The sequence below is a fragment of the Amphiura filiformis genome, chromosome 3 (assembly GCF_039555335.1).
Source record: "Amphiura filiformis chromosome 3, Afil_fr2py, whole genome shotgun sequence".
Taxonomy (NCBI): Eukaryota; Metazoa; Echinodermata; class Ophiuroidea; order Amphilepidida; family Amphiuridae; genus Amphiura; species Amphiura filiformis.
This window is the reverse complement of record NC_092630.1, coordinates 60,840,125-60,864,925: the sequence shown is the minus strand read 5'-3', so window position 1 is coordinate 60,864,925 and position 24,801 is coordinate 60,840,125. Positions and strand designations below refer to the sequence as shown.

General features: G+C 35.7%; 1 protein-coding gene across 1 annotated transcript in view; it reads right to left on the bottom strand.

Moving 5' to 3' along the window:
* Positions 1–950: 950 nt before the first annotated feature.
* The window catches only part of LOC140148896 (centrosomal protein of 41 kDa A-like), a 32,529-nt gene continuing 8,678 nt past the window's right edge, over positions 951–24,801 (bottom strand). Inside the window, exons 2-12 of the mRNA XM_072170994.1 lie at positions 18,495–18,558; positions 17,525–17,572; positions 14,215–14,276; positions 12,841–12,895; positions 9,581–9,734; positions 8,618–8,772; positions 7,280–7,347; positions 6,087–6,201; positions 3,837–4,024; positions 3,375–3,420; positions 951–2,105 (exon numbers count right to left, since the gene is read on the bottom strand). Coding sequence (XP_072027095.1) covers positions 1,999–2,105; positions 3,375–3,420; positions 3,837–4,024; positions 6,087–6,201; positions 7,280–7,347; positions 8,618–8,772; positions 9,581–9,734; positions 12,841–12,895; positions 14,215–14,276; positions 17,525–17,572; positions 18,495–18,558 — 1,062 coding nt within the window. The 3' untranslated portion in view covers positions 951–1,998. The remainder of the gene's footprint in view (positions 2,106–3,374; positions 3,421–3,836; positions 4,025–6,086; positions 6,202–7,279; positions 7,348–8,617; positions 8,773–9,580; positions 9,735–12,840; positions 12,896–14,214; positions 14,277–17,524; positions 17,573–18,494; positions 18,559–24,801) is intronic.

Below are 24,801 nucleotides of genomic sequence, written 5' to 3'. Positions count from 1 at the left end.
TCACACAAGAGATTTAGGATTTAAACATTTTTAGAAAATATGTTTGCAAAAAATTTTCAGATTGTTCAGATTTTTGTGAAAGGGAAAAAACAACCAAAAAAAACAGGCCGACCGACCCTACTTGAGAGGTCCGTCCGTCTGTACAATAGGATTGTTTTTTTCATTGCCTGATGGAATGTCTCTTTAAAACAATGTAATTAAGTACAACACAATGGAATAAACACAATGGAAGATGAAGACTTTTGGTTACTAAAAAAATAAATAAAATACACACAATTTTGAACACTATCAATATAACAGACTGTAACTCCATATTTATGTTCACATGTTTAAAATGTTTGTCAACAACCATTCAAATGAGGTTACTTCATAACAGAAACACCTAACCCTCAGTAACTTATAGGTAAGTAAAAAAATTTTTTCCTATTTCAGAAATGCAACAATTTTGCCACAAGTCCACTTTTGGTGACCCATACCAATGAAATCTGGTGTGGTACTTTTGGTTCGCCTCAAGTTAAGTAGTGACAGCAATGTTTTCTTCACAGCTGTGCTGCATGCATGCCAACAAACTGCCCTTGTACGCGTACCTGTATGCTTGTCGCGATTAATTTTATGCACGCAATTTCATTAACACTGCGACCAGCAAAATATGCACCTACGTTACTAGTATTACTACCTAACTAGAAGTGAACCAATAGTCGAATCATGAGGTCCAATTCACAAGAGATTTAGGATTCAAACATATGCAAGTAATATTGAGGATTTATAACAGGAATTAAAGGTATTATTAAATGATTATTTATTAATACTTTCATAGAGGGTCAGACTAGAAGAGCTCGGAAGCCATAGCCATAACGCTATGGAAAATCTGCCATTTGGATTGTCATGCATGGGGACTGAAATAGTGTACATCTTTAACATTTTAGAAAAAAAAATTTAAACAAAGTTAAGCAAAAAAGTTGCATTGAGCAACTGTTTTTTCTTGGGCATGTAGCGCAGTACATTACAACCCATTACGTAAACTGCGAACAAGCAATACTTTAAATTAAAGTTTGCTGGTACATGGTAATCCAATGGTACACTATCTTCCCCTCCTTCAGGTATAGGCAACCATGGCTGTGTCTGAGCTCTTGTAGTCTGAACTCTTTGGTTGCTTATGATACAACAGGTGAACAGCTTTGTGAATCGACCCAGATTGGGCTATGCATAAATACGCTCGCTGTGACAGGAATTAATGGTATTGTGCTCACGACGGTGACAGGACGGACTTGCTTGAATGTGCACTTTTGGCCTTCATGCCAAAACTAACATCCCACCAAAGGTTTTTTGACATTTACTTCAATGAAGATATATACGTATTCTATTGATCATAGTAATGAAATGTCAATTGTAAAATTATGATGGGGTATGCTTGAGTTGATTACCCATAAGGCCAATTTCACACTGACTTTTAATACAATGCATACAGATTTGTTAAGTGCTCAAACCAAGTCATTAAAACAAGAAACTTATTCAACAAAAGAAGGCTATTGTCTTGCTAAATCTTTTTTAACCATTATAGTCTTTACATAAAGGACCATGTGCAAAATAATAAACGCTGGATATTTAGTAATACGCTAATTTGTAAAAAGGATTTTACAAAACGTTATAGTACTGGACTACAAGAAGGCTTTGTCTAATAACATGTGGTGATGTTTTCCTTAAATCTGTTGCATCACCAAAAAGTTTAAAATTCAAAATTGAATTTTTTTTTCCAATTTCTCAATCTGTTTCATGCGCCATAATGTCATGAAAATTATGGTCTCATAATTATGGGATTAAAGTCTATTTTATTCCAATAATACTAGTCTTCTTTCGTCACTGTGCACTTTGAGATCAATTTTATTATTTGACTTGGGATGGACACTTAAGAAACCTCACAAGTCTTTGTAAAATTGGCCCTTAATGTTGTAATAAAGTTCATAGAATTACTCTTGTTAACTAGCTGTATACCTAGAGTTACTTCCATGGCATCCCACTCATGCTTGATGCTGTTGATCTATTTGTCATTATGGTAGCATTAGACATATTAGTATTGGCTCTTGTAGTGGCTCTGCTCAACCGACCTGTAATGAAAAAAAAAACATCGTTTAGACACACAAGTCATTCTTACCTTCTCAGTGTGTGAACTTACAGGGGTAGAATTTTGTTTCACCTTGCAACAGCATTTTGTGAGAATCTATAGATTCTTCCCCATTTACCTAGTGTGTATTGCTCTGCTGATAACTCGCAAAAGGCGAGACATCGTGGATTGATATAGAATAGCGCACAAACAGTTTAGCGCACTACCTACACAAACCACGCTTTGTATATTGCTTGACTGACACACGCTTTTGTGAACTTACGCAGGCATAAGTTGGGATTTTATTAATGTGCATAGCAACAAAAATTGAACAATACGTCGGCCCGTTTCACATACTGACGTATTTGCAAATTTGCGAATTTGAAAATTTAGCAATTTTCATTTGCTGTATAATCTTGATAAAAAAATTATTGTCAATTAAAACCTGGTGAAGAATAATGCAAATATACCATATTTTCAATGTAATTCACTTATCACTATCAGAGCATAACTTATTCTGCAAATAAAAATATAAATAAAATATGTCACTATGTGGAAAGGACTAATAACAATTTCGCCGTTCAAATGACAAATATGTCGTGCAAATGCGTCACTATGTGAAACAGTTACGCAAATATGTGAAAGGACAAAACAGCAAATACGTCGCGCAAATACGTCACTATGTGAAACGGCAAATTCTTCAAATTGCAGATACGACAAACTGGGCTTGCGCAGTATAGGTGATCGGCAAATATGTCGGTATGTGATACAGACATTTCAAAGTTTTGCAAATACGACATAATTTAATTAATTAATATCTTACTAATTAAGCCACTTTGAGGCATGGTATTTAAGGAATATATGGAGTAGAATATACATGTAACAAACTAATGTACCAATTTTCTCAAAAATGTTTAAAATGTTGAATACGTCAGTATGTGATACGGCCGACGAATTCAAGCCTATTATGAGCTTATCATAGCATAGGCTTCAAAATTTTACAAGAATCTTTACAGAATCAATTTAGGAGAATCTCTGACAGAATGGATTCTTGGATTCTCACCATATTTCTAAACTATAAACTATAGTACGGTCTTATCTTCAAACACAATTGCTTCACATAATTTCCACTTTACATATAGAAAAAAGTTTTGTTAAGTTTGTGTTAAATGTAATTGCTCCTCTGATTGAAATTCTATTGCTTTAAAAACACACAAAATATTTATTTGTTATAACTTTCCCACAATTGGTTAGGAATAGATGTGGTACTTACTGCCAGTGTCACTTGGTACTAATGCTTCATTCAGAAGAAATTCCAACTGAGTCAGATGTGATGAAAGACAGTTAAAGAAAATACTGAATCCCTTTAATTAGCAAGATTGAATCATGTATATCAACACACACATACACCCCCCCCCCCCACAAACACACACACCCCTATGCACATGTGGGGCAATATTTTATACATACACTCCATCTTTGTCTCAATTTCCTGCATGGGAAACACACACAACTACAACTGCATATGCAGGGGCGTACCCAGCTTTCTTGGTGGTGGGGGGACCAAAATGAAAAAAAAAATTCCCAGTTGCATCATTTTGATGAGGTAATATTGGTGGGCTATAAAATTAGAGCAACCCCCCCCCACGACAAAAAATGAAAGAGAAAAGTGGGAAGGCAAAGGGAAAAGAGGCAAGGACTTGTATAGTCTCTCTAAAAAAAGGTGATTACAAACGCACACACACCCCTTCATCAAAAGGATATCATCTTCTGTGAAGTCCATCTTATCAGCAGGTACAATAGGTTCATCAGTAGATTTCCTAGCTGTCTTCCTTGCCGTGGATGGAGGAGATGGTTTACATGATAATGGTAATGTCCCTGTCACTAAACCTGATGGAAACCTCTGGGATGCTACCTTTAATCCTGCACAAAAAATGACGAAACACAGTCATTAGATCACTTATACATAAATTCTAGACAGTTTATTGGTTGATTGCATGCAATATTTTTTATCAATCATTCTGTTGAACAAATACTATCATTTGTTCGATACCAGATTATGATATGTCGTACCGTAGTCAGACACAGCTGTGCGCCATGGCCTCACTAACTTACTTATGGGTAATTTAGGCCTATTAGAAATATAAATTAAATCACAGCAAAACTTGGGGGTTTACTTAGTGTAAGATATTCATGAGTTAGACAAGTGTAAAGGCTCCATTGAGAAATTAAGCAGCTTACATAATAAAGCGGTATAATCCTCCAATGGAAGATTTCTGTGCTAGGCTAATTCTTTGCAGTTTTACACAAAGGTTAAATCAAAACTTAGCGTTTTAGCCCGAGATCAAATCAATTCATCAATTTGAAGATGGTAAGGTAGCAAATTATTATCTGTAAAATTAATGCTTAATAAATTAATTAATTAACGCGGCTGTGTACTATAGACATTGTTTCTTTCGCGAAATTGAGTTTTTTTGATATTTTTGTACTTTGTTATGTTTTTTATAAATACAAATAATGAAAATCCAGATTTGTAAACTCCAACTGCAATATTTTAAGGATTTTATTTCACTATTCCACTCGTGTTTGAAATTGAAAAGGAAAGAAAAAATTGTTGTACCAGCCAGGGTACACGCCACAAGAACAACTCATCGCGTTGCGTATCGCGCAATTTGTTAACGCACAAATACGTGACGCTATATCTACATGCGCGGGCGCATCTTATGGAAACACCACGGAAGCACTGATTTCACAAAAACCTAGTGGTCAAATGGCTCCGCTTTTAGCTGATAAAATGTGGGTTTTTTCAAGTTCTTTCCCCGATTTAAATATCAAGTTATGAATGGATTTCGCTCAAACTTCTCAAGGGGCTGTGGATTTACCCGATGTTCACGTAATATAAGTTACAAAAGCGGAAACTGTCGATTCTCCTGTGAGATTCGATGAAAGTGCAAAATGTGACCACTTTAAACTTCAACGGCCATTATTTCAATGTTCATTTTCTCGGTAAAATGACGATTTAGGTACACGATAACTCAATAAATACAGCATCTATAGGTAAGCAAATATGATCATCGTAAAAAGCATGATCGACTCAAGAAACGGTTTTCTCATTTTTTATATTTTGGTCTATTTCCGATTTTGTGCATCATTTTGTGCAAATAGGCGTTTTTGAATTTTAAAAAGTTAATATTGATGACTTATATGGTCAATATCTAAAAAAATAAGGCCAATATCAAAAAAATAAAAAAACGTTTTTGGAATGGAGCCTCAAGATTGAGCTAAAAACAAAATAAAATATTTTGGAAAGAGTGTTTTTTTATTTTGTAGCTAACAAATATTGCCAAAAACTCACTTTTTTGTGATTTTCTTAAAAATTGTTGTTTTTACCCCAAATCTGTATTTATATTAAGATTTATTGATGTCTTGCCTTCATAAAATGTATACTTTAATATGTTTTTGTGAATAATTACAAAGTTATTGCACTTTTACTACATGCATGTCTGAGAGTACACAGCCACCTTAATGTTGCCAAATATTGACATATCCCGGGCCATGAGCAGCCAATCAGCTATGCTGCGTAATCACACGCTAGACCATAGGCGTAGATCCCGGGGAAGGGGGATAAATCCCACCAATATTTGGCTAGGGGGGATGGTCCATACAATCATCCCTCCCAATGGTGATGCCTGTATGTGGGTTTTTGACCAAATTAACCTCATATTTGGCAATTTCAGCCTGAAAAGTGCCAATTTTTTCACACTTCACACAAATTTATTCCAATTTTGCACACCTTCATTATGGCAAAAAATTTGTACCATGAACTTATTCTGTCGCCAAAAGGCGCTGGATTCACTATACTTCAAGATATTTTTTCCAACACCCATCCCCCATGTCAAAAAGAAATCTACGCCACTGCACTAGACGCTTAAAGTACACAGATTTTGTAGAATGAATCATGTTTCCTAGTTTACCACTAACTTACCCCCAGATAACAGGAAAGTGTTGTCAAATCCCCTCTGTGCTAATGTACTGGCTGCCATTGGTCCTATTCTCTCATCTTCATCATACATGACAATTATTTTTCCTGGTTGGTTTCTCTGGTGGTTAGTCATGGTTAAGGAAACCTTGGATTATATTATGGCCAGGCAAAAAATGTTTTGAAATGTTGTTCTTTATATTTCACTCTATGTTCCACAAGATGGCAATCAAGTAAATTCAAGTTCACTAATCAGTATAGAAAGCATTTGGTTAAAAATGGCCCCATTTACCACAAATATTTATCCCAAATTTGCCTGAAAGTATTTCTTTTACAAAGGAATTCCAGCCCAATGCGGACTATTTGCCCTCATAGTGAATAAGTCATACCTTAGTTACTGTTTCACGCTTGGTTTGCATACCTGTCAGCATTGCCTTTGTCTGGTGATCATTTTGATTGTGGTTCAGAACACAGATAGTGTGAACCAGTTGACCTGGCAATGGTCAATTTTGACATCAAGCTACCATAGGGAATACCAGTGGTGAAGTAATGTTTTACTTATTTAACATATACATAAATCTCACTTGTTTTTAAGGGGTACTACACCCCTCGATAAATTTGTGTCTATTTTTGCATTTTTCTCAAAACTAATAACACAGTGGTAACAAAAAGTTATGTATATTATAGGGGCAAGGAATCCAATTACTACACTGGAATTTCAGTGACCCAAGACAAGTGGTTTGTTATTTATGACCAGAAATGAGGTACCACTAGGATGTACCTCGCTTCCTATCATATATACTGAACCGCTTGTCTTGAGTCACTGAAATTTCAGTATAGTAATTGGATTCCTCCAATAATAATATACATAACTTTTGTTACCAGTGTGTAATTATTTTTTGAGAAAAATGCAAAAATAGTCACAAATTTACCACATGGGTGTAGTACCCCCTTAAGGCACGACATCTAATTTGGTCCTATAGCGCTATCGGTACCCCAATAGGTACTGATGACTCTTTCTATCGCACTCTGGACATATGCAAATGTTAATTATTATGCTTAATAAAATTCATTACATCACCAGGGTATGACAAAAAGAGTGACTGGTACCTAACCAGACACCGATAGCGCTGTAAGGCCAAATAAGATGTGGTGCCTAAAGATTTCAAAATTATTATTTGATCAAATTTAAAGGATACATAGCTCATCATATCTTTGGTGTAGTTGTTACATGATCTGCTTAGCATAGCTGTTGGGTAGTTCTTAGCTGTAGTAAAAACAACAAAATAAACACAAACATATATGTATTATACAATACAGATGTATTCTAATTCTTAATTTTAATTTATTGGTATTAGTGGAAAAAATATTCAGGCTTGGGTTCCACTCCCCCCCCAAAAAAAAGAAGTACCGTATTCATTCCAATAAGCGCCCAGGCGCTTAACAAAGTCATTTTGGTTGGGCGCTTATTTTTTTACCTTGTTTACCTTATTTTTTGTGAGGGGCGATTATTAGAGATGAATTTACGTACGTTATAAAAGGGTCCCGTGACGTTCTAGTAGCTTTTCTGATGTAGAAAATGTACTGCAAGTTTACACCGGATATTTCACTATATCAACATCTATCTGTCACTTCAACATTAATGGTACCCTTTAGCAAATTGAATATACCCTGGGTGGGCGCTTATTGGGGCATAGGCGCTTATTGGAATGAATACGGTATGTCTCGAAGCATTTGTGGTACATGGGAAAAACTGCCCAGTTTAATTTTTTTCTTCCAATTTTTTTACAAAAATGTTGGTATCAATATGTTTTAAAAGAATTTCTTGGTAACTAGTATTTTAAATTAGTGAAAATGTATCATTATGTGTTTAGATTGTAATGAGTTTGAAAAATTCCAAGCATCTGAACTTTTCTCAAGCTTATTTTGACTGAGTTTGAGATGGGGGGGGGGGCAAATTCCACTTTGTATTTTGAAATCTTTGCAAGCTTTGAGACATACCATTTTTTGCTTAAATCCTTATCATGTATAAAAACCTAATATTTAGCATAATGTGCAAGATTATAGGATGTGCTGATCATGTACATCATCATAAGGAATTTTCAATTTGGGAAGCAATGCCTTCATCAATTCCTTGCAGTGCAGTTACCGGCCTCTGGCAGCAGATACCTATTCATCCAGGTTTTATTTGCACCATGCCTTTATTTTCTTCAACATTTGAATATTCTGCATTATGGACAACACACACATTGCTGGTGGATTCCAGGATAGCAGTTATAGACCATTCCTATAATTGGCATTTAACTGCCATTGATGGGGTTAACATTGATATCAAAGTCACTAAAGCGAGTACCAGAATAGTATCACATGACTATAAAATAACAAAGTGAGGACAAGAAGAGCTAAGAAGGGTTGATATCGATGTTCACCCCATTAATGGCAGGAAAGTGTCTATTATAGAAATGGTCTATTGCTTTAATAGATGTCATGCAAATTACTATTTCTTCAAACATACAAAGAAAGAAAGAAACAAATACCTGATATAATATGGCACTTCTGATAATCATCATTATCTCGTAAATCAAGAAGTAGATATGGACAGTCTATATCTCTATTTGCAGTTGATGGAAGTTTAGGCGTGTCCGGTGAATTATCATCAGTTAAATCACACTCCCCTACACCTCGTATAACACTGAAATGGGACAAAATTGGAAGAAACAAATTTAATCAAGACTACACAAAACATAAAAATATAAGTCAAAATGCAGTTTTTTTGGAAGCCCCCTTTTAGTCAACTTCAAAAACTGGATGATTGCATAGTAAAGGTTAATAAATGTGTATCACTTGCTGGGAGTGAAATGGTGCAAAATATGGTGCGTACTGAGATGTTGATGTATCTAATGCATGACAAAAAATTCCATGATTTTTGCTATTTTTAAAACAAAATTGTCACTAAAAATGTTGGAAAATACAAGCAAATATCATCATCAGTCGGCTTTCTCCAACTATTGCGATCTTGGGCAAGCGAAACAATTTTGTTTGGCTGCAGTATCCCTTCAGCAAATAAAAAACAAGCAAATATAAATGCATCAACCCGCAAAAAAATGAACACGTCCGAAGGCATTGAGCATTGTATGCCGAGTGCGCGCCAGTGCATATATATACACAATCAATGCATGTTTTGGATTTTTCTAACGATTGTTCTGATTGGTTCTGACTATCCAAGAGTGTATGAAACAAGAACATAAGAACGGTTTTGTATGACCTGAAGGCTGACTGTCTATATGCATGTATCACTAGGATCCACAACATGCTCATCTAATATGGCACAATTCTTTACCCCAATACATTTGCACATTCATTGAATGACCGTTGAAAATTTGAGTACAAACACTCATACTCTGCAACATGAGGTCAAATTTTGCACTATGATTGTTTAATTGAGGTTATTGAACTATGCCATTGGGATGAGGCTATTATGGTCCATAGTGTATACTCACCTTTGTAGAGTTGACCTTGCAGACAGAATATCTTGAGACTCGCCATAATCACCTTCTGTTAGAGCCAGTGATGGCACAGGACTATTTGCTACATCACCACTTCCATTCTTGTGAACTTCTCTTGAGGTATCTTGTCCATCTTGAGATGGGGTATCTAAAGAAATACACATACAAATACAATTATATAGTTTAAGTTATTTTAAAAAAAATTGCCTTAAAAAGGCCCATTCAGTGTAAGTGTAACAAAATAAAATTGTTTATAAATTGCCTAGAAGTGAAGGATTAAGTCATTCAAGTTGTCATTAGGTATTTTTGAAATGAAAAATTGGCAAAAAAACAAAGAAAAACAGCAGTATTGACAAATTTGAAGCCCCATTTAAACATTTCTCTACTTAAGTAGAAAAATAACTGGTTCATGTAAAATGTCTTCTATTGGCTTTTATATGAGGCTTTCAGCTTAACCACTAGCAGGCTATGTTAGCACATCTATGACATTAAAAGGTGCCAAAATCTGAATTTTGATGTTTTTTACGATCCTACCGATGAGCATAGCACTGAATGGGCCTTTAATTTAGGCTCTTCAACTATCACACAATTATTCCACTGATTCCAGCATCTACATTTTGAGAAGGTAGAAAGGTAGACATGAGGCTACCATTTTCACAATGCAATTCAGCCAGCTCTTGACATATGTAAGGAGGACAGTAAAAAGATAAACCTATAAATATATTGTTATTTTTTTTTCAAAAAGTTTATCTGAACTATTTGTCAAACTTTTACATCCATAGACCTTTTCATATCGAAGTTTTCCGAAGTCATCATCATATGCAGTTCTTGGGCTTGCACTTACGCCAGTTGTGCGTTGCTTCAATGCATGCACGCACGCCATGCAGTTAAGGAGCATTTATGTGTATTTACCCAGGCGTGTAAAGATGCTCGCATCCATGTGATTATTTTGCAAACATTTCCGATGCCGATTCACACAATATGAAAAGGTCTATTGTGATGATCATGTGTTTTTTTGCTCAGCAAGCTGCACTGGTTATTGGTAAATTTAACCAATCACTGGGGAGAGATATGCAAATAATATAATTTCCTATTGTTCAATTTTTATGTCCAAATGACTTTGAAAGGAAAAAAAAACCTATATCCACTATAAGCCATAATGAGCTCATTGCCAAGCCAAGAGCACAGTTCAATATCCACTATTCAACCAATACAGTTCAAAAGGTGACCTCAAGCTGGGAGTATGAGTTTTAGTACCCAATACACTGAAAGGTCATTCTATGCACATAGGAGTCCACATGGTTAAAGAACCGTGTACTGACAGATGAGCATGTTTGAGTGCTTGCCAATGATCTCATCTCTGATGGCAAAGTTCAATAAACTCCATTCAACAACCACAGCTCAAAAGTTGGCCTCAAGTTGTGGAATATGGGTTTTATTATTGTGGTTAGCAAACTGTGTACTGAAGGATGAGCATGTTTAAGATCCTAGTATATTCCATCAAACCCTGATGGATTCCTGAGCATAACCTTTAATGATATTGACATTGAACAAAAATAACTTCAACATTTATTCCCAGTCTCAGAAGATACTTGTATAGTTACCATGGCAACACTAGTTAATTGCTAACTTGATTTCAGTGTTCAAGGTTGATAGGATGAAAACAACTAAATATGGCATATAAGTGGCAAATTGGCTAAGATGTAGGAAAAAATAGGCTTAAAACTATATGAATTTGTTGCAACAAAAGAATATTATTTAATGGTTGCTATTTTTAACCAAACTAAAAAGTTCCACCTTTAACTACAATTATACATAGATTCAACAAAACTCAAAATGTTGATAAAAATTATAAAATTTTATAATTATAAAGCTTCTCTAGAACTTGGTAAATGTGAGATATGAAATTCATTTAGTATTGATACATTACACCTGCATATCAATCAATAGAAAGTGTACTACATGTACGAGGCTTTATTAAAGGGTTTACTATATTGCGCTATATGTGAGTGACCCAATCTGATCCACTAAGGCCAAAGTCAGAAATTATGAAAATTGAGTTACTACCATTACTAACCTGCTCAGTAGGCCTACATACAATTACTGATGCTGATTCCCCAGGTCTCTTGAATACTTGGTTACAAAATTTTCTTATATTTTTTATTGTTTTTTCTCCTCACCTTTTGCCTATATCTCAGTATCATTATTGCTAACTTTAGCCTGATTGGACCAGATCTGGTCACATAATAAATAGTAAATCACAGACATTTCAGTTTTTGATATCATATTCAGAGACACAGTAATAGCTGTAAAACATATGAGTATGTGGTTTTGACTTTACAAAGCGAAACCTATCAGGAAATTTGAGAACATTAATTAAGTTACTTCACAGAAGATATTGGATAGAATTGTAAGGCATGCAGGTAACAATCAAAGCAAAAGAATTTGTTTTTATATTGGCATAACCGACCTACTCCAATTTTTAATTTGGGAAGAAAAACATTATTTAGGGTCCGGGGAAAAGCATCAAAATTTTCCATTTTGGACACATTTTGCAAACCTTTTGGAAAATACACCCAAAACAAGGGCTTAGCCAGCGACCTGTTCTCCGTCCGATGTTTGAGACAGGCAATTGCAAAACTTGGATGACCCAAAAAATGCCCAGGCCATCCATAACCATGTCTGATAAAATTCCAGATGAGATAATTCTATAATAGTGCTTAAAAAGTCTTGTGTATAATCAACAACTTTAAGCCTCTAAAAAAAGTCTATAAAAAGGCAATATCTGATACATTTACGGTCGCATCAAAAGTGACATATTTGCTAATAACTCGAGAAGCATATAGCCATACTATTTCTAAATCAATACGCCCAATGTATGAATAAAAGCACCTAAAGTCGCCCAATTGAACAGCTGTAGGTGTCGATCGCACGACGTCATGAATATTGATTGGCAACATTTTCCAATATGTCAGCGCTCAAATCGGACACCATAGAACAGTGCATTGACTGGACCTATTCTGAAGTGCTAGTATCATTTACAGTTAATTTGATAAAAAAAAATTGGAAAAAAATATGAAAAAATTAGTTTGTTATCCTAAACCATAATTAACTAATGTTTACCTCTTCATGCATCACATATTATAGATGCATTGGTTTAAAAAATTAAAAAAATTACCGACATCCGATCAGATATCGCAAATATTGGGCCGATACCGATACCGGTTATCGGTTGAGCCCTAGCTAAAACTCACCTGAAAATGCGAAACCATCATCTTCATTACGATTGACGGATTGTACCTGTAGGACCTATTATAAACAAGAAAGATGTATAATAGTCATGTGGGTTTGCTCTTTCACAACAAAACAACAATTTTTGTCATAGTATGTTTCGGAAATGTGCACATGGTTTGCTGTGCATTTCACAGAAAGTTTGGTTTAGCAGCGAATAATGATGCTCCTTCACGCCGATCAATCACATAAAAAAAAATAATTGTAGGGATTCATTGATCTCCATACCCTGTGACCCAACCTCATGGCAATAATCTTTATAGTGTACTGCCCAACCCACAAGACCACATACTTTACAGAGAGTCACTTATCACAGTAGCCCAAATCATTTCATAAACCATTCCAGGCATGTGCAGTTCGAGATCAGCACAAGCCCTAATTGACCTTAATAAACCATCTCAGCCATGCTCAAGGCCCCCCCACCAAGTTTCTTATGGGTCGACTATGAAAATTAACAGTAAGTTACTTTGAGGGGAATTTGAGGCTAGCTCAAAGTTTTGACTAGAAAAAAAATTGACACAGGAGGGGCACAAACTTGTATCATTGTGCATTGGAGTTGAATATTAATCAGAAAACATTGTCTAGACTTAGTTTGAAACCTGAGTGAAATTTATATTATAAAATAAGAGTACTGTAGTACAAAGCAATGACAAACACGTGGAATCTTAAGCATGTCATTTTTGTTGCTGCCGGGTGTTGCTGGTTATTATTATTTGTTATCTGCTTGACAAAACAAATATTAGAAATGTGCAGGTGTGTTGGGATTCATACAGATGCAAGAACATTTCAAAGGTTTCCTTTTAATTTCCTCATATGTTTTGTTCTCAAACGAGTATGTTTAGGGTAGCTATTGTCAGGATTCATCTTGATCTTGAAACACAACTATGGAGTTGAAAACATCACTGGGCAAAGCTAAGCTTTGTAGCATTTGTGGTAAATTCAACTTGCAAGCAGCAGAAGAACACTTTGGCACTATAGTCACACAAAAGCCACCAAACGCCAATCTCATTTCTATGAAACTTTCAACCCTGTGGGCATGCTTTCTTACTAATTTATCATGATGGAAACCGGGGATGGAGGGAAACAACCATCACATTGTTTTAAATGAGAAAATTTAACACGATAATTAGTATAACATGCCCTGATCAGTCCCACAGGGTGCAAACCAAATGAAAACATTTTTGATTCTCATAGTTTTGTCCAATGACCAAAATGATCATTGAGTGCAACCCCAGATTTCCCCCAAGAGGTTTCCCTTCAAAAGGGACAGTTAAAAAAAGGTTATGTGCCTGATGTTGAATGGTGCCACGGTGAATAACCCTTTAGATTGTACTTACCAATTGTACAAATGTAGTAACTTTCATTCGCTTAAAAAGCTCTCCCTTTCTATATCTGTAATCTGAAGAAATAATAATAGTTTGAAATTACTAATATTGAAGAAATAATAATCTACATAGATTTAAATAAGCACTAGTGAACTTGGTAACAAAGTTCTGAGCTTTATATTGCCCATTTTAAGGCTTTTATAGCTCCCAAGTATGCCTGCATCTCAATTTTACACCACTTCCTGCCTTTTGCCTGACTGGATCAGAGCGTATGACATATTGCATGTGTAGAGTGATGAATTACAATTTGTGTAGCGGCTGTGACGTAGAATGAGTCATCCGATAAGGGGGTACAGTGACTGATTGAGGGGCACTGGGTCTGATTGACAGGGCAATTTCATTTTCGGTAATTTTTCTATGGTATTTGTCAAACTTTGACTCTAATTGGGTCGGGGAACACAAGCCCTGTGCCCCTATGACGCTGCATCTCTGTGTAGCACAAATCAAAACATTCACACACATGTAGGGCTGCCATTTGTAGGGCCCAAACATACTACTTACCATGCAGAAGCTTAAGGATACTTTCAAACGGTATCTTATTGTCTTTCTTAGGGTATCTTTTGGGTCTATATTTGTCTGCAGGATCAACATTACTCTTAGCCTGCTGGTTGCTGCTATGTTTACCAGGAGCCATTCTTCTTTATTACAGTGACTTAGGGTTTCAAACGATTGAGATATCCCAGTACAACAGAAATTGTACAGTAATGTCCTCTGGAATGCAATAATTTTAGATCCCATATAATGGAAGATGGTAGTTTTCAGTCAGCAATCTGCAAGTGGCATCTTAAGTCACACCGAAGACCGCTTAATTTCAAAGAGCACATAACTGATGAGTCAAAGTTTGCCTCAAAGTTAACTCTGATATCATACACTCAGCTGATAGAATATCAATTCCAATGTATTCCTTGTCTGGTTGGTAGAAAGTTTAAAGTAATGATAACAAGTCAGTACATGAAAGTGGTCTTTACACAAAGCCCAAAGTTTGAACAAGTTGAAGTCTTAAATTTGAAAGCAATCCAAAACCAATGCCCCAGTCAACAAAAAATCTTGACAATTGATAAATTCCTTTTTGCGAGATTTGTTGTGTAGTTTGTGCAAAGATACAAATCCACACGAGTTTCAAACAATGTTATCTTAATCCTTATATCATCTGTCTGTGATGTTTGATGTTATTTCATCCAGGGTCTAGCTGCATGCGAATCTTATAAACAACTGACACTTTAGTCACATCAAAACTGTCAGTCTGCTTTCACAAATATATTAATCACTATGACTGCTCACAATGACAGCCTAATAAAAAGTGTTGTCCTTTGGTCGAATGAAATCTCACAGGTGTAGCATCAAATGTCAGTCATCTCCAAGTTTCCTCCACAAAATAATGAGCAGTGTTTTTATGGTTTCTGAATAATGTGTGTTGGTTGGTAGTTCAACTTGTTTCAAAACATAGTCTTGCATTTACAACCACATTCTGACTCACATATAGTGGAGTAAAAAGTGTTGTCCTTTGGTCGAATGAAATCTCACAGGTGTAGCATCCTTGAATGTCAGGCATCTCCAGGTTTCCTCCACAAAATAATGAGCGGTGTTTTTTTATGGTTTCTGTACGTAGGCTTGATTCCAATGTGTTGGTTGGTTATTCAATTTGTTTCAAAACATAGTCTTGCATTTACAACCAGATTCTGCTAGAAGCGTGATCGCAGAATTCAGAAGTGTTCAACCTCTCAAAATGTTGTACAATAGACCACAACAAAATGACACTGACAGCAACAAAATAAAACACTTGATACTAAAATGAACTACTCTTCCTTCGATAAAAGAACCCCTACAGTGCTGTCTTTCAAGCCAAAGTGGCTCGAGAGTAAATGCCTACACTAGGATCCACAACATGCTCATCTATCAGGGCACAGTTCTTTAACCCCAATACACTTGTACATTCATTGAAAGACCTTTGAAACTTTGGGTACTAAAACTCCTACTCCGCAACTTGAGGTCAAAGTTTGCACTATGAGTGTTTAATTGAGGTTATTGAACTATGCCATTGAGATGAGGCTATTGTGGTCTATAGTGCTAGAATCAACAAATGAAAATCCCTGAACAAATCCAATGTGCTCCTTCTATTGGTTATTAAATTAACTTGAATGTTTGATTAAACATGAACTAAGCAAATAAAACAACCATTTTCTACAAAAGAGCACTATTTGTAGACATGGTGGGAGGGAGAGTGAAGGTTTGCTACCTTGACAACTGTCAACAAATGACTGTCAGTGTTTGGCACTGATTTCTTATGCTATTTTTTTAAGTAATCTGATTTTTCAAATATACTGTAGTGGAATTGTCTCTCAGATGACTATAAATCAAACCATCCACCAAAAAAAAAACCCTCTTTTTTGGGAGGGCCATATTTAAAAATCTGTGTACATTAAACATTTTTCAAAATTAAATATCATAGAGGAATTATATAAGCTGCATTATTTTGATACATCATTTTGTTTAAATGGCAAACATATTGTTACCATAGTGATAATCTGATTAAACTTATTAAAGAAAGATACACTGCACATTACAAAGTTGCATCACTGAGCGGCAACATTGTATTCTGTGCAAGAGTGGACAGTGGTTATTGATAAATTACAAGGAAACTCTCCTATCTGGCAATAAATCCAAATGTTTCACTTTGTTACATTGCAACTTTAGGGACCATTCACAAACACTTTACAGGGGGCCTGATGCAAAAGGGGGCCCTGAAATTTTTTTTTGGGGGGGGGGGCCTGAAAAAAATGACCACAAATTTTCCTGAGTTTATATGCTTTTCTATGGGGTTGACCCATAATTTTCATGTCATAAAAGGGGGCCCTGAATTTTTTAAGGTCTCAAAAGGAGCCCCCGAATTTTTTGCATCAGGCCCCCCTAACAAGTGTTTGTGAACAGTCCCTTAGGGGCATGTGCTTCTGTTCAATCAACCTGTCACTACATGGAAATGATAACTTTGCGACTAAAATGTATCAGCATATCTGGAAATCATATTTGCGTTAATTATGTTCAGATTTTTAAGTTGTAGTTTCTGACACATAAAAAAAAGTTGGGGCTGTGCAATACTTAAAGCCCTTGGGGAGGGTAAAATGGGAGGGGGGTGTAAGCAATTTTTGGCAGGCCAATGGGGGGGTAAAGCAATTTTTGGCACACATTTACACACGCTCTAAAAATGCTACAGAAACGTTCAAATATATATATGCAAAATGAAATAATCTGTAGCGGTACTTACTTTTCCTTATGTCTTCCATCTTGGCCATGTACTTTGACATACTAGCACCTGAAAATAGACATTTTTGTAATTTGCAAAAAAATCATGTAATTTTTTGAAAACAATGTTCTTATAATATGAAAACAATGTTCTTGTAATATTCGTTTAAAGCTGTTTACCAAGTCACTTTTAATTAATGTTGTTTTTTTTTGGACAGGTTAGAATTAATTGTTAAGAGTCTCCTTTATCTGTTTTTAAAACCCGGCTGGCAATTCTGAAAAGTGACGTGGACTGAGATATTTTGGTTGAAAATGTGTTTTTGTGACTTTTTTCTGATTTTTCCCCAAAAATGTCAATAATAAAATAAAAGTAGCCATAACTTCAAAAGAAAATTGACTGCAACCTTAAATTTTTACTCTGAATAATAGAAGGCATACAAATATTTTAAATCGGTGAACAAAAATATTCCATCATACCATATTGAGGCAAAATTTGGGTTAAAACATGCTATTTTTATGATTTTTTTAGTGTAAAAAGTTTGACAAGAATTGTATATATCATTGTGACCCATAGTTTTTGACCTATGACCTCCAGAAAACCATAGGCCATTTCAACATGAAATGCATTTAGATTTTTCCACTTTTATACTATTGCAGGAAAGTCACATTATTAAACAAGTTCTTCCAAATATTTGTTGCCCCCCCAAGTTTCCCCCAGTAAAAACCCAAATTTTTGCAGCAATTTTGTGCAAAATTGGTTAATTTTGCCAGCCCTTGATCAGGGATGAAAAATTCACTTTGTCCCCCATGCCACCCCAAAAAAAAAAACCTGGGTGCCACCACTGTCAAAGAGATAGGCCCCGGTTAAATAAATTATTAGTTTATTTTTTGTGGAGATTTCAAACCAGAAGTTTTGCTTGTGGAGAGGGCAACCTTAGTAGACCATGATTGATAAATAGAGGGCATTGTGTTTTGTTGCATGTACAACTTACCTGTATCGAGGACTGATTTGACATCTTTATATTTGGGATTCTCCGGCACTTTCTTGTTTAAAATCTACAAGATAAATTATGCAAATATATCATATATTTCAGTTGGTTTAGACATAACCATTAGTAGTGAACTAGGTGTAATCTCAGCCCGGCATATTTTGCAAGTAAGTTTGACAAGAAATTACATTTTGCGTGGTTGAAAAAGGTCACAGAAGCAACGAAAGTGGTAGCAGTTGTATGTATACGCGGACAGGAAGTAAATGCCTGGTGGTGGAACGGCGTATAGTGCTATGAGCAGGCTAGACCTGCGGCAGGAGTAGGGAAAATATTTGTGGAATTTTTATCACTGTCAGCGTAAGTTTACGCCTGGTGTAACTCAAAATGTGAACACAATTACTGACTTTACAATATCTTATCAAAAAGCCAATGGAAATGAATAACATGTTCCCCATTAGGGATTTTACAAAATTGAGCAGTTCTCCTTAAATTCATATCCCACCAATCATTATTTTGATACAGGGAGTGGTGGTCTTCACCCAATGACCACAAAAATCATGCATAAAATGTGTTATTTTAACGTAGTGAAAACAGAATTAAAATATTGGAATTGGCCTGGCGTCTAACAAGAGGAGGATAGTCATCATTTACACCCTCTTTTATTCTTTCAATCTTTTCATAAAGATAGAGAACTGAGTTTTTATGAAGGAGGAATCAGAAGAACTCCTTACACCAAAGGTGATGTTGATGCTGAAGTTGTTTGTGCAAGATTCATCCTTAGTTCTACCTGAAGATAGGAGTTTTGTGTGAGGCTGCGTAAAGACCAGAGTGGAGGTGACCAGGTGAACCAAATCTATAGACAAAATATGTGACTCCATATGGTCATGTTTTTTGAGGTGGGACCCAATTGTGTCACATCTTGCAATTTGTCAAAATCAACTCCTTTTTGTATTTCTGATTATATTTCAAAAAGTTTTCACCCAAACTAGTAAAAGTATACATTTTAGAAAGCATATATTGTCATGATTGCAAATCTGTAAAGTTTGAATGGATATACAGGGTGTACCAAAAAATATACAGGGTGATTCCACTGAAAAATACCGAAAAAATTTAATTTCTTTACCGCCCCAATATTTCTACATAGTATATTAAATTGGAAAATTAACTTGATATTTGGAATGTACACAGTTAGTCCTTTCATTAAATGTATAGTTTGCACTATATTTGTTAAGCCCATTGTGTTATACAGGGTGTGAAAAAAAGTTGTAAATTAATTTTTTAAATTTATTTAAAATTTCCCTAAGTGCCATTAAATTTGGAAGATATATTCAAAATAGTTTACAGAATTGCTATAATATCAAATTTAAATATCCAATTCCTATATAGGGTGTTCCAAAAATCAATATTCAGTGAATAATTAGTAACAAAGGTACATGTACAATACATGTACAATTAGCCTACATCAATAAACTATTTAACAATAACCAGAGATCAATATGTCATCAGATTAAATCCTTTGACTGTAATAATCTCCTTTTAGAAGATTTATTTCATATTTCAAAGATAAAACAATATTGAAATTTATTTCATATGCATGCATGCAAAATTACAGCCCATTGTATTGTATGACCCACATTCCACTGCATTAATTAAAAGCTTGTTAAATCCTTAATTACTAAGTTCATTAAGATTAACTAGGCAATTATAGTTATAGAAAGTTAAAAAATAAGATTAACATTATGCAAAATGCATTTTTACTTCTACTAGGCAACAAAGTGCATAAATTTTATTAATGAACATCAACTTCCCATTGGAATTACACAGAGCTCCTCCGCTTCCGGCTCCTCCACTTCCGGCACCACCCCTGACTAATTAACTTAATTAAGCTGTTGTAATTAATTAATACATTTGTTTAATTGTATTTGTTATTAATTCATTAGATTAATAATTTATCTTCAAAATAAGACCAAAACCATTTGTTCATGATGAATTTTAGCAAAAATATAGGAATAAGAAGACAAAATGATCTAGCAAAATGTGACAGCACCACCTTTTTTAGGGTCCCAGTATAAAAAACATGACCATATGCACTATCCTACACATACAGATACAAATATTGACACTGACAATGTGATTCTTCTTGGAGATTCCAATTTCCGCAAAATAGACTGGAAATCAAATGAAGCCCACTCTGCCTTGTCCAAGAAATTTGCTGATTGTGTAGAAGAGACGATGCTGTTTCAACTTGTCAAGGAGCCACCACAAGGGCTCGAACATTCTTGACTCGCTTTTGACGGGAAATCCAGACATTGTTCAGGATGTGTATGTGGATGATAAGCTTGGGCGTTGCCGAATTGAAGATTCCGGTTCCTCGCATCGCACTTTCTGAGCGCAAAATTTTACTATATTCCAAGGGAGACTACCAATCTTAAAAGCAAGACAGTTGAAAAAACTGACTGGAACGCTTAAAGCTGAATTTTCCAATGCTACTACGGATGATTTGTGGATGGTGATAAATGAGAAGTATAGGAAGTGGGTTGATGAGTTTGTGCATAAACTATCAAGTTGGGACAGTGTCCCAAACCACCGTGGACCAACTACAAGTCTGTCAAAGAGCAAAGCGTGTAAAGAGAGCAGCTAAAGTAGGCATGTTCATCGCCACTTTTTCAATATCGTATATCGCCAGCAAAATTTATCGCGATAATCGATAATGGGGGAAGCTTAAAAACATTTTATTTGACCAAGTTTCTGTTTCGAAAAAACATGAAAATATTGTTAAATATTGTTAGTCTGTTGTCATTGGCGCCATTATCGGGTTGGTCATTCTTGGTATCGTCTTCTGTGTCATCTGCCTTCTTTTCAGTTTTCAATTGAAGACACATTTTTACTATCAAAATATCGTGGCCTGTCAAACTATTATCGCAATCGAGATAATGAAAATTTATCGCAATAGACGATAATAACATTATCGTGAACATGCTTAAGCTAAAGTTAACACTCGTAAGACTGATTTGAATGTTCATCATCTGACCAAAACTGTAGTGGATAGTGCTATTCATAAAGCCAGGTTGGATAACGAAAACCACCTGATTAACTAAATTCAAACTGAGCCAAAGAAATTTTATAATTATGCTATACATTTCACCAGGCATTCATCCACAGAAGTCTTGGAGCATGAAGGGAGAAAGGTAAATGAGGATGGTGACAAAGCTGTGATTCTAAATGACTTCTTTGCCAGTGTTTTTAAGGTTTAGCCACAAGATGACAATTTGAACCTCCTTTTGTCTGATAGGTCTTTTACTGTCAATCTGTATGACACCTCCATCACCCACAAGATTGTTAGAAAGATTAAGCTTCAGAATTTACATCTGAATAAAGCATGTGGTACAGATGGCTGGCATTTAAATGTGATAAAGAATGTTCCAGAGTTTGACGTTCCTTTGGAGTATCATCTTCGTGAAATTTCTGAAGACAGGTGTGGTGCTGCGGGACTGGAGAGATGCGAACATTACGCCGCTTTTCAAGAAAGAGTCTAGTCTAGTCCTAACAAATACAGACCAGTTTCACTGACTAGCCAAATTGTGAAGATTTTTGAGAAGAATATCTATGACCAGCTCATGGATTTCATTGTTAATCACAGGTTATCTCCTGTGAGCAGCATGGTTTTCAAAAACAGTGTTCTTGCCTCAATCAACTCTTTGAGTGTCTTCATGATTGGAACTACGATAATGGAACAAATGTTGATGCTATTTACCTTGACAGTAAAGCATTTGCCCTAGGCATTTGCTTTACAAACTGTGTTACCTTGATATCTGTGAACAATGTTCGCAGATATCAAGGTGACACTGAACATGTTCTTTCATGGATTGAAAGTTGTTTGAGTCATAAGAGATAAAGAGTTGTTCTAAGAAATAGCGTGGAAGAGTATGGAGTCACCAGTGCAGCGGAGTTCCTCAAGGCTCCATCTTGGGACCAGTGTAATTCCTACTCTACGTTGATGACATTCTAAATTCAGTTGCTACATCATGTATGTTTGCAAAAGGTAGCTTAGTTTCTGCACCTACTGTGGCATCCTTCAAGAATCAATTGAGAGTCCTGCCCAAAGGACTATCACAGCGGCTTTCGCCATCGGGCCAAAGTGTTTTTAAAATGCGTAAAAACAACTTCGTTTTAATGCTAATTATTGCATGTTCTAAGGAAGTCTTTATAAAATAGCCGAGTGGGCGGGTCTTCGCTGAAATATTTTTGGTGTAAAAACTGAAGCATCCTATGTATAAAGGAATATATGAATATTAACTGCACAACATGTATAACGATTCGTGATGCCCAATTGTGGTACAGTTGGTGTTATGTAGGAGGCGGATAATTTTGTTTCAATTATTTTTAATTTAGTGAAAATGAACGCTCAAAAAATGATGAAAAATCTATGTAATTTTTACATAGAAACCTGATAAAGATTACTATCGTTTTTATGGTAATCTAATCTTCCATTTTCTAAAACATCTTGGGGGTTCTATGCAAAAATCTTGAATAAACTGGGGGGAAACCCCAACGTCTATACCCCGGGGACTATAGGCCTACAAGAAAATGGCAGGCTACCATACATTGCACGGACCGACATACCATGCACGATGCAGTCAAAATCGATATGTATTATGCGCAGCACAAAACACGTATTGTTGTATAATAAATAAATAATTAATAATATATTTCTATTCTATACCTGAGGGAAATCCTCCTTGATGAGGTTAGAAGATTTGGTCTTGACATCATGAGAAATGCTGGAGTTGCCTATAGCCTACCCGGTATATGTTTAAAATTCAATTTGGCTACCAACATCTCATGTGTTCCAATGGATTAGCGAGTTGGACTTCAGTATTCTGTATGTAGCTGCGGCGTGGGTTCAAGGCCCACCTCTTCCGAACTGAAATTCCCTTTTTTAAATTTCATATTTTGGGAAATGGGACTGGGCGAATTTATGTACGGCAAAGTAATTAGTAAGAGCTTATCAGATTCGGTCGGTCAGCATGATGTCACTTGCGATAGATCGCTTCATCTCATTGGTTGTTTTTGCCAGGATGCAGCTGTTCCATCTCGCGCCCTCAGACATGAAGGGACACTTACTGTTGCACTCAATGGGGGAAATCACAAAACACATGTCATAAAATAAATACCTCTTCTTATCTCCCAATATAATTAATAAGCAAGTTCCATAATTCAGAACAGAGTGCATTGTGGGTAAAAATCTGGAGGGATATCACAGCATTTTTAAAAGAACCTTTTTTGAATTTTTTCCAATTGTTGGGTCTGATTGACCCCACAGAACTTTCATAACAAACAAAGATATTGCTATTTGAAAAATGACTTTTTGCCGACTTAAAAATAGCAAATTTTCAATACCAAGTTCCTGCATGCCGATAGGCCCGATACCTATGTTTTGTTTTTTTTCGAGGAATGGGGATTTTTTAAAGGAAGAACTTTATTTTGACTAGTGTTATAAGCAATTATTATGGACGGCTCATGGACTCGTCGTACTTTCAAGTACGGTATTACATCTCAAAAGCTAGCGAAACCACTGATGACGGACATTTGACGCACCTACAATGTAGGTAAAGTGACTGACAGTCTGACATTGACGCACCTATGTTTTTATAATGTTGTGACTGACCATCAGTGGCTTCCTTGACTGTACACTGCGTCAACAATTTGACAGTAGATGACCCACCCATGACACACCTTTCCCTGGGGTCGTATAGTGTGTCATACTTGGTGACAGGTGCATTACCTTTAAAGTACCTACAAAAGTGTTATTTTTATGATTTCAGCCATTTTTGAAGTGTTGTAAAGTAGAAAATATAGCAAATATTGCGTCTTCGAGTATCCACACGCCACGTAAAAAAAGCGTATTATTTAGTTTGCGTCATCCCGCGACGTCGCGTATCAACACGCTACCTCTAAAGCAAGTGGGATAACACGGGAAAATCAAAATGAGTAAGGAGAGTGCACGGGTGTAATGTGTTGGCAATATTTTTTTAACAATCTGTGATGCATGGGTGACCATCAAACATGGCAAAAATACAAATTATTATTATCAAAGATGGAGATAAAAAGATTTTATCGCGTCTGATGTCACTATCAATTATGATCCTTGATTGGTTTACACAGGTTAGTAGCGCGTAAAAGGAAGGCCGATTTATCTGGTGCCGATCGGAGAAAAGGAATAGCAGCAAATGGCGAAAAATTATGTACTTTTTCCAAGGCAAAAAGCAGCTTTTCTAGGCATTGTTGACATGGTACCTTCGTGAAAGAA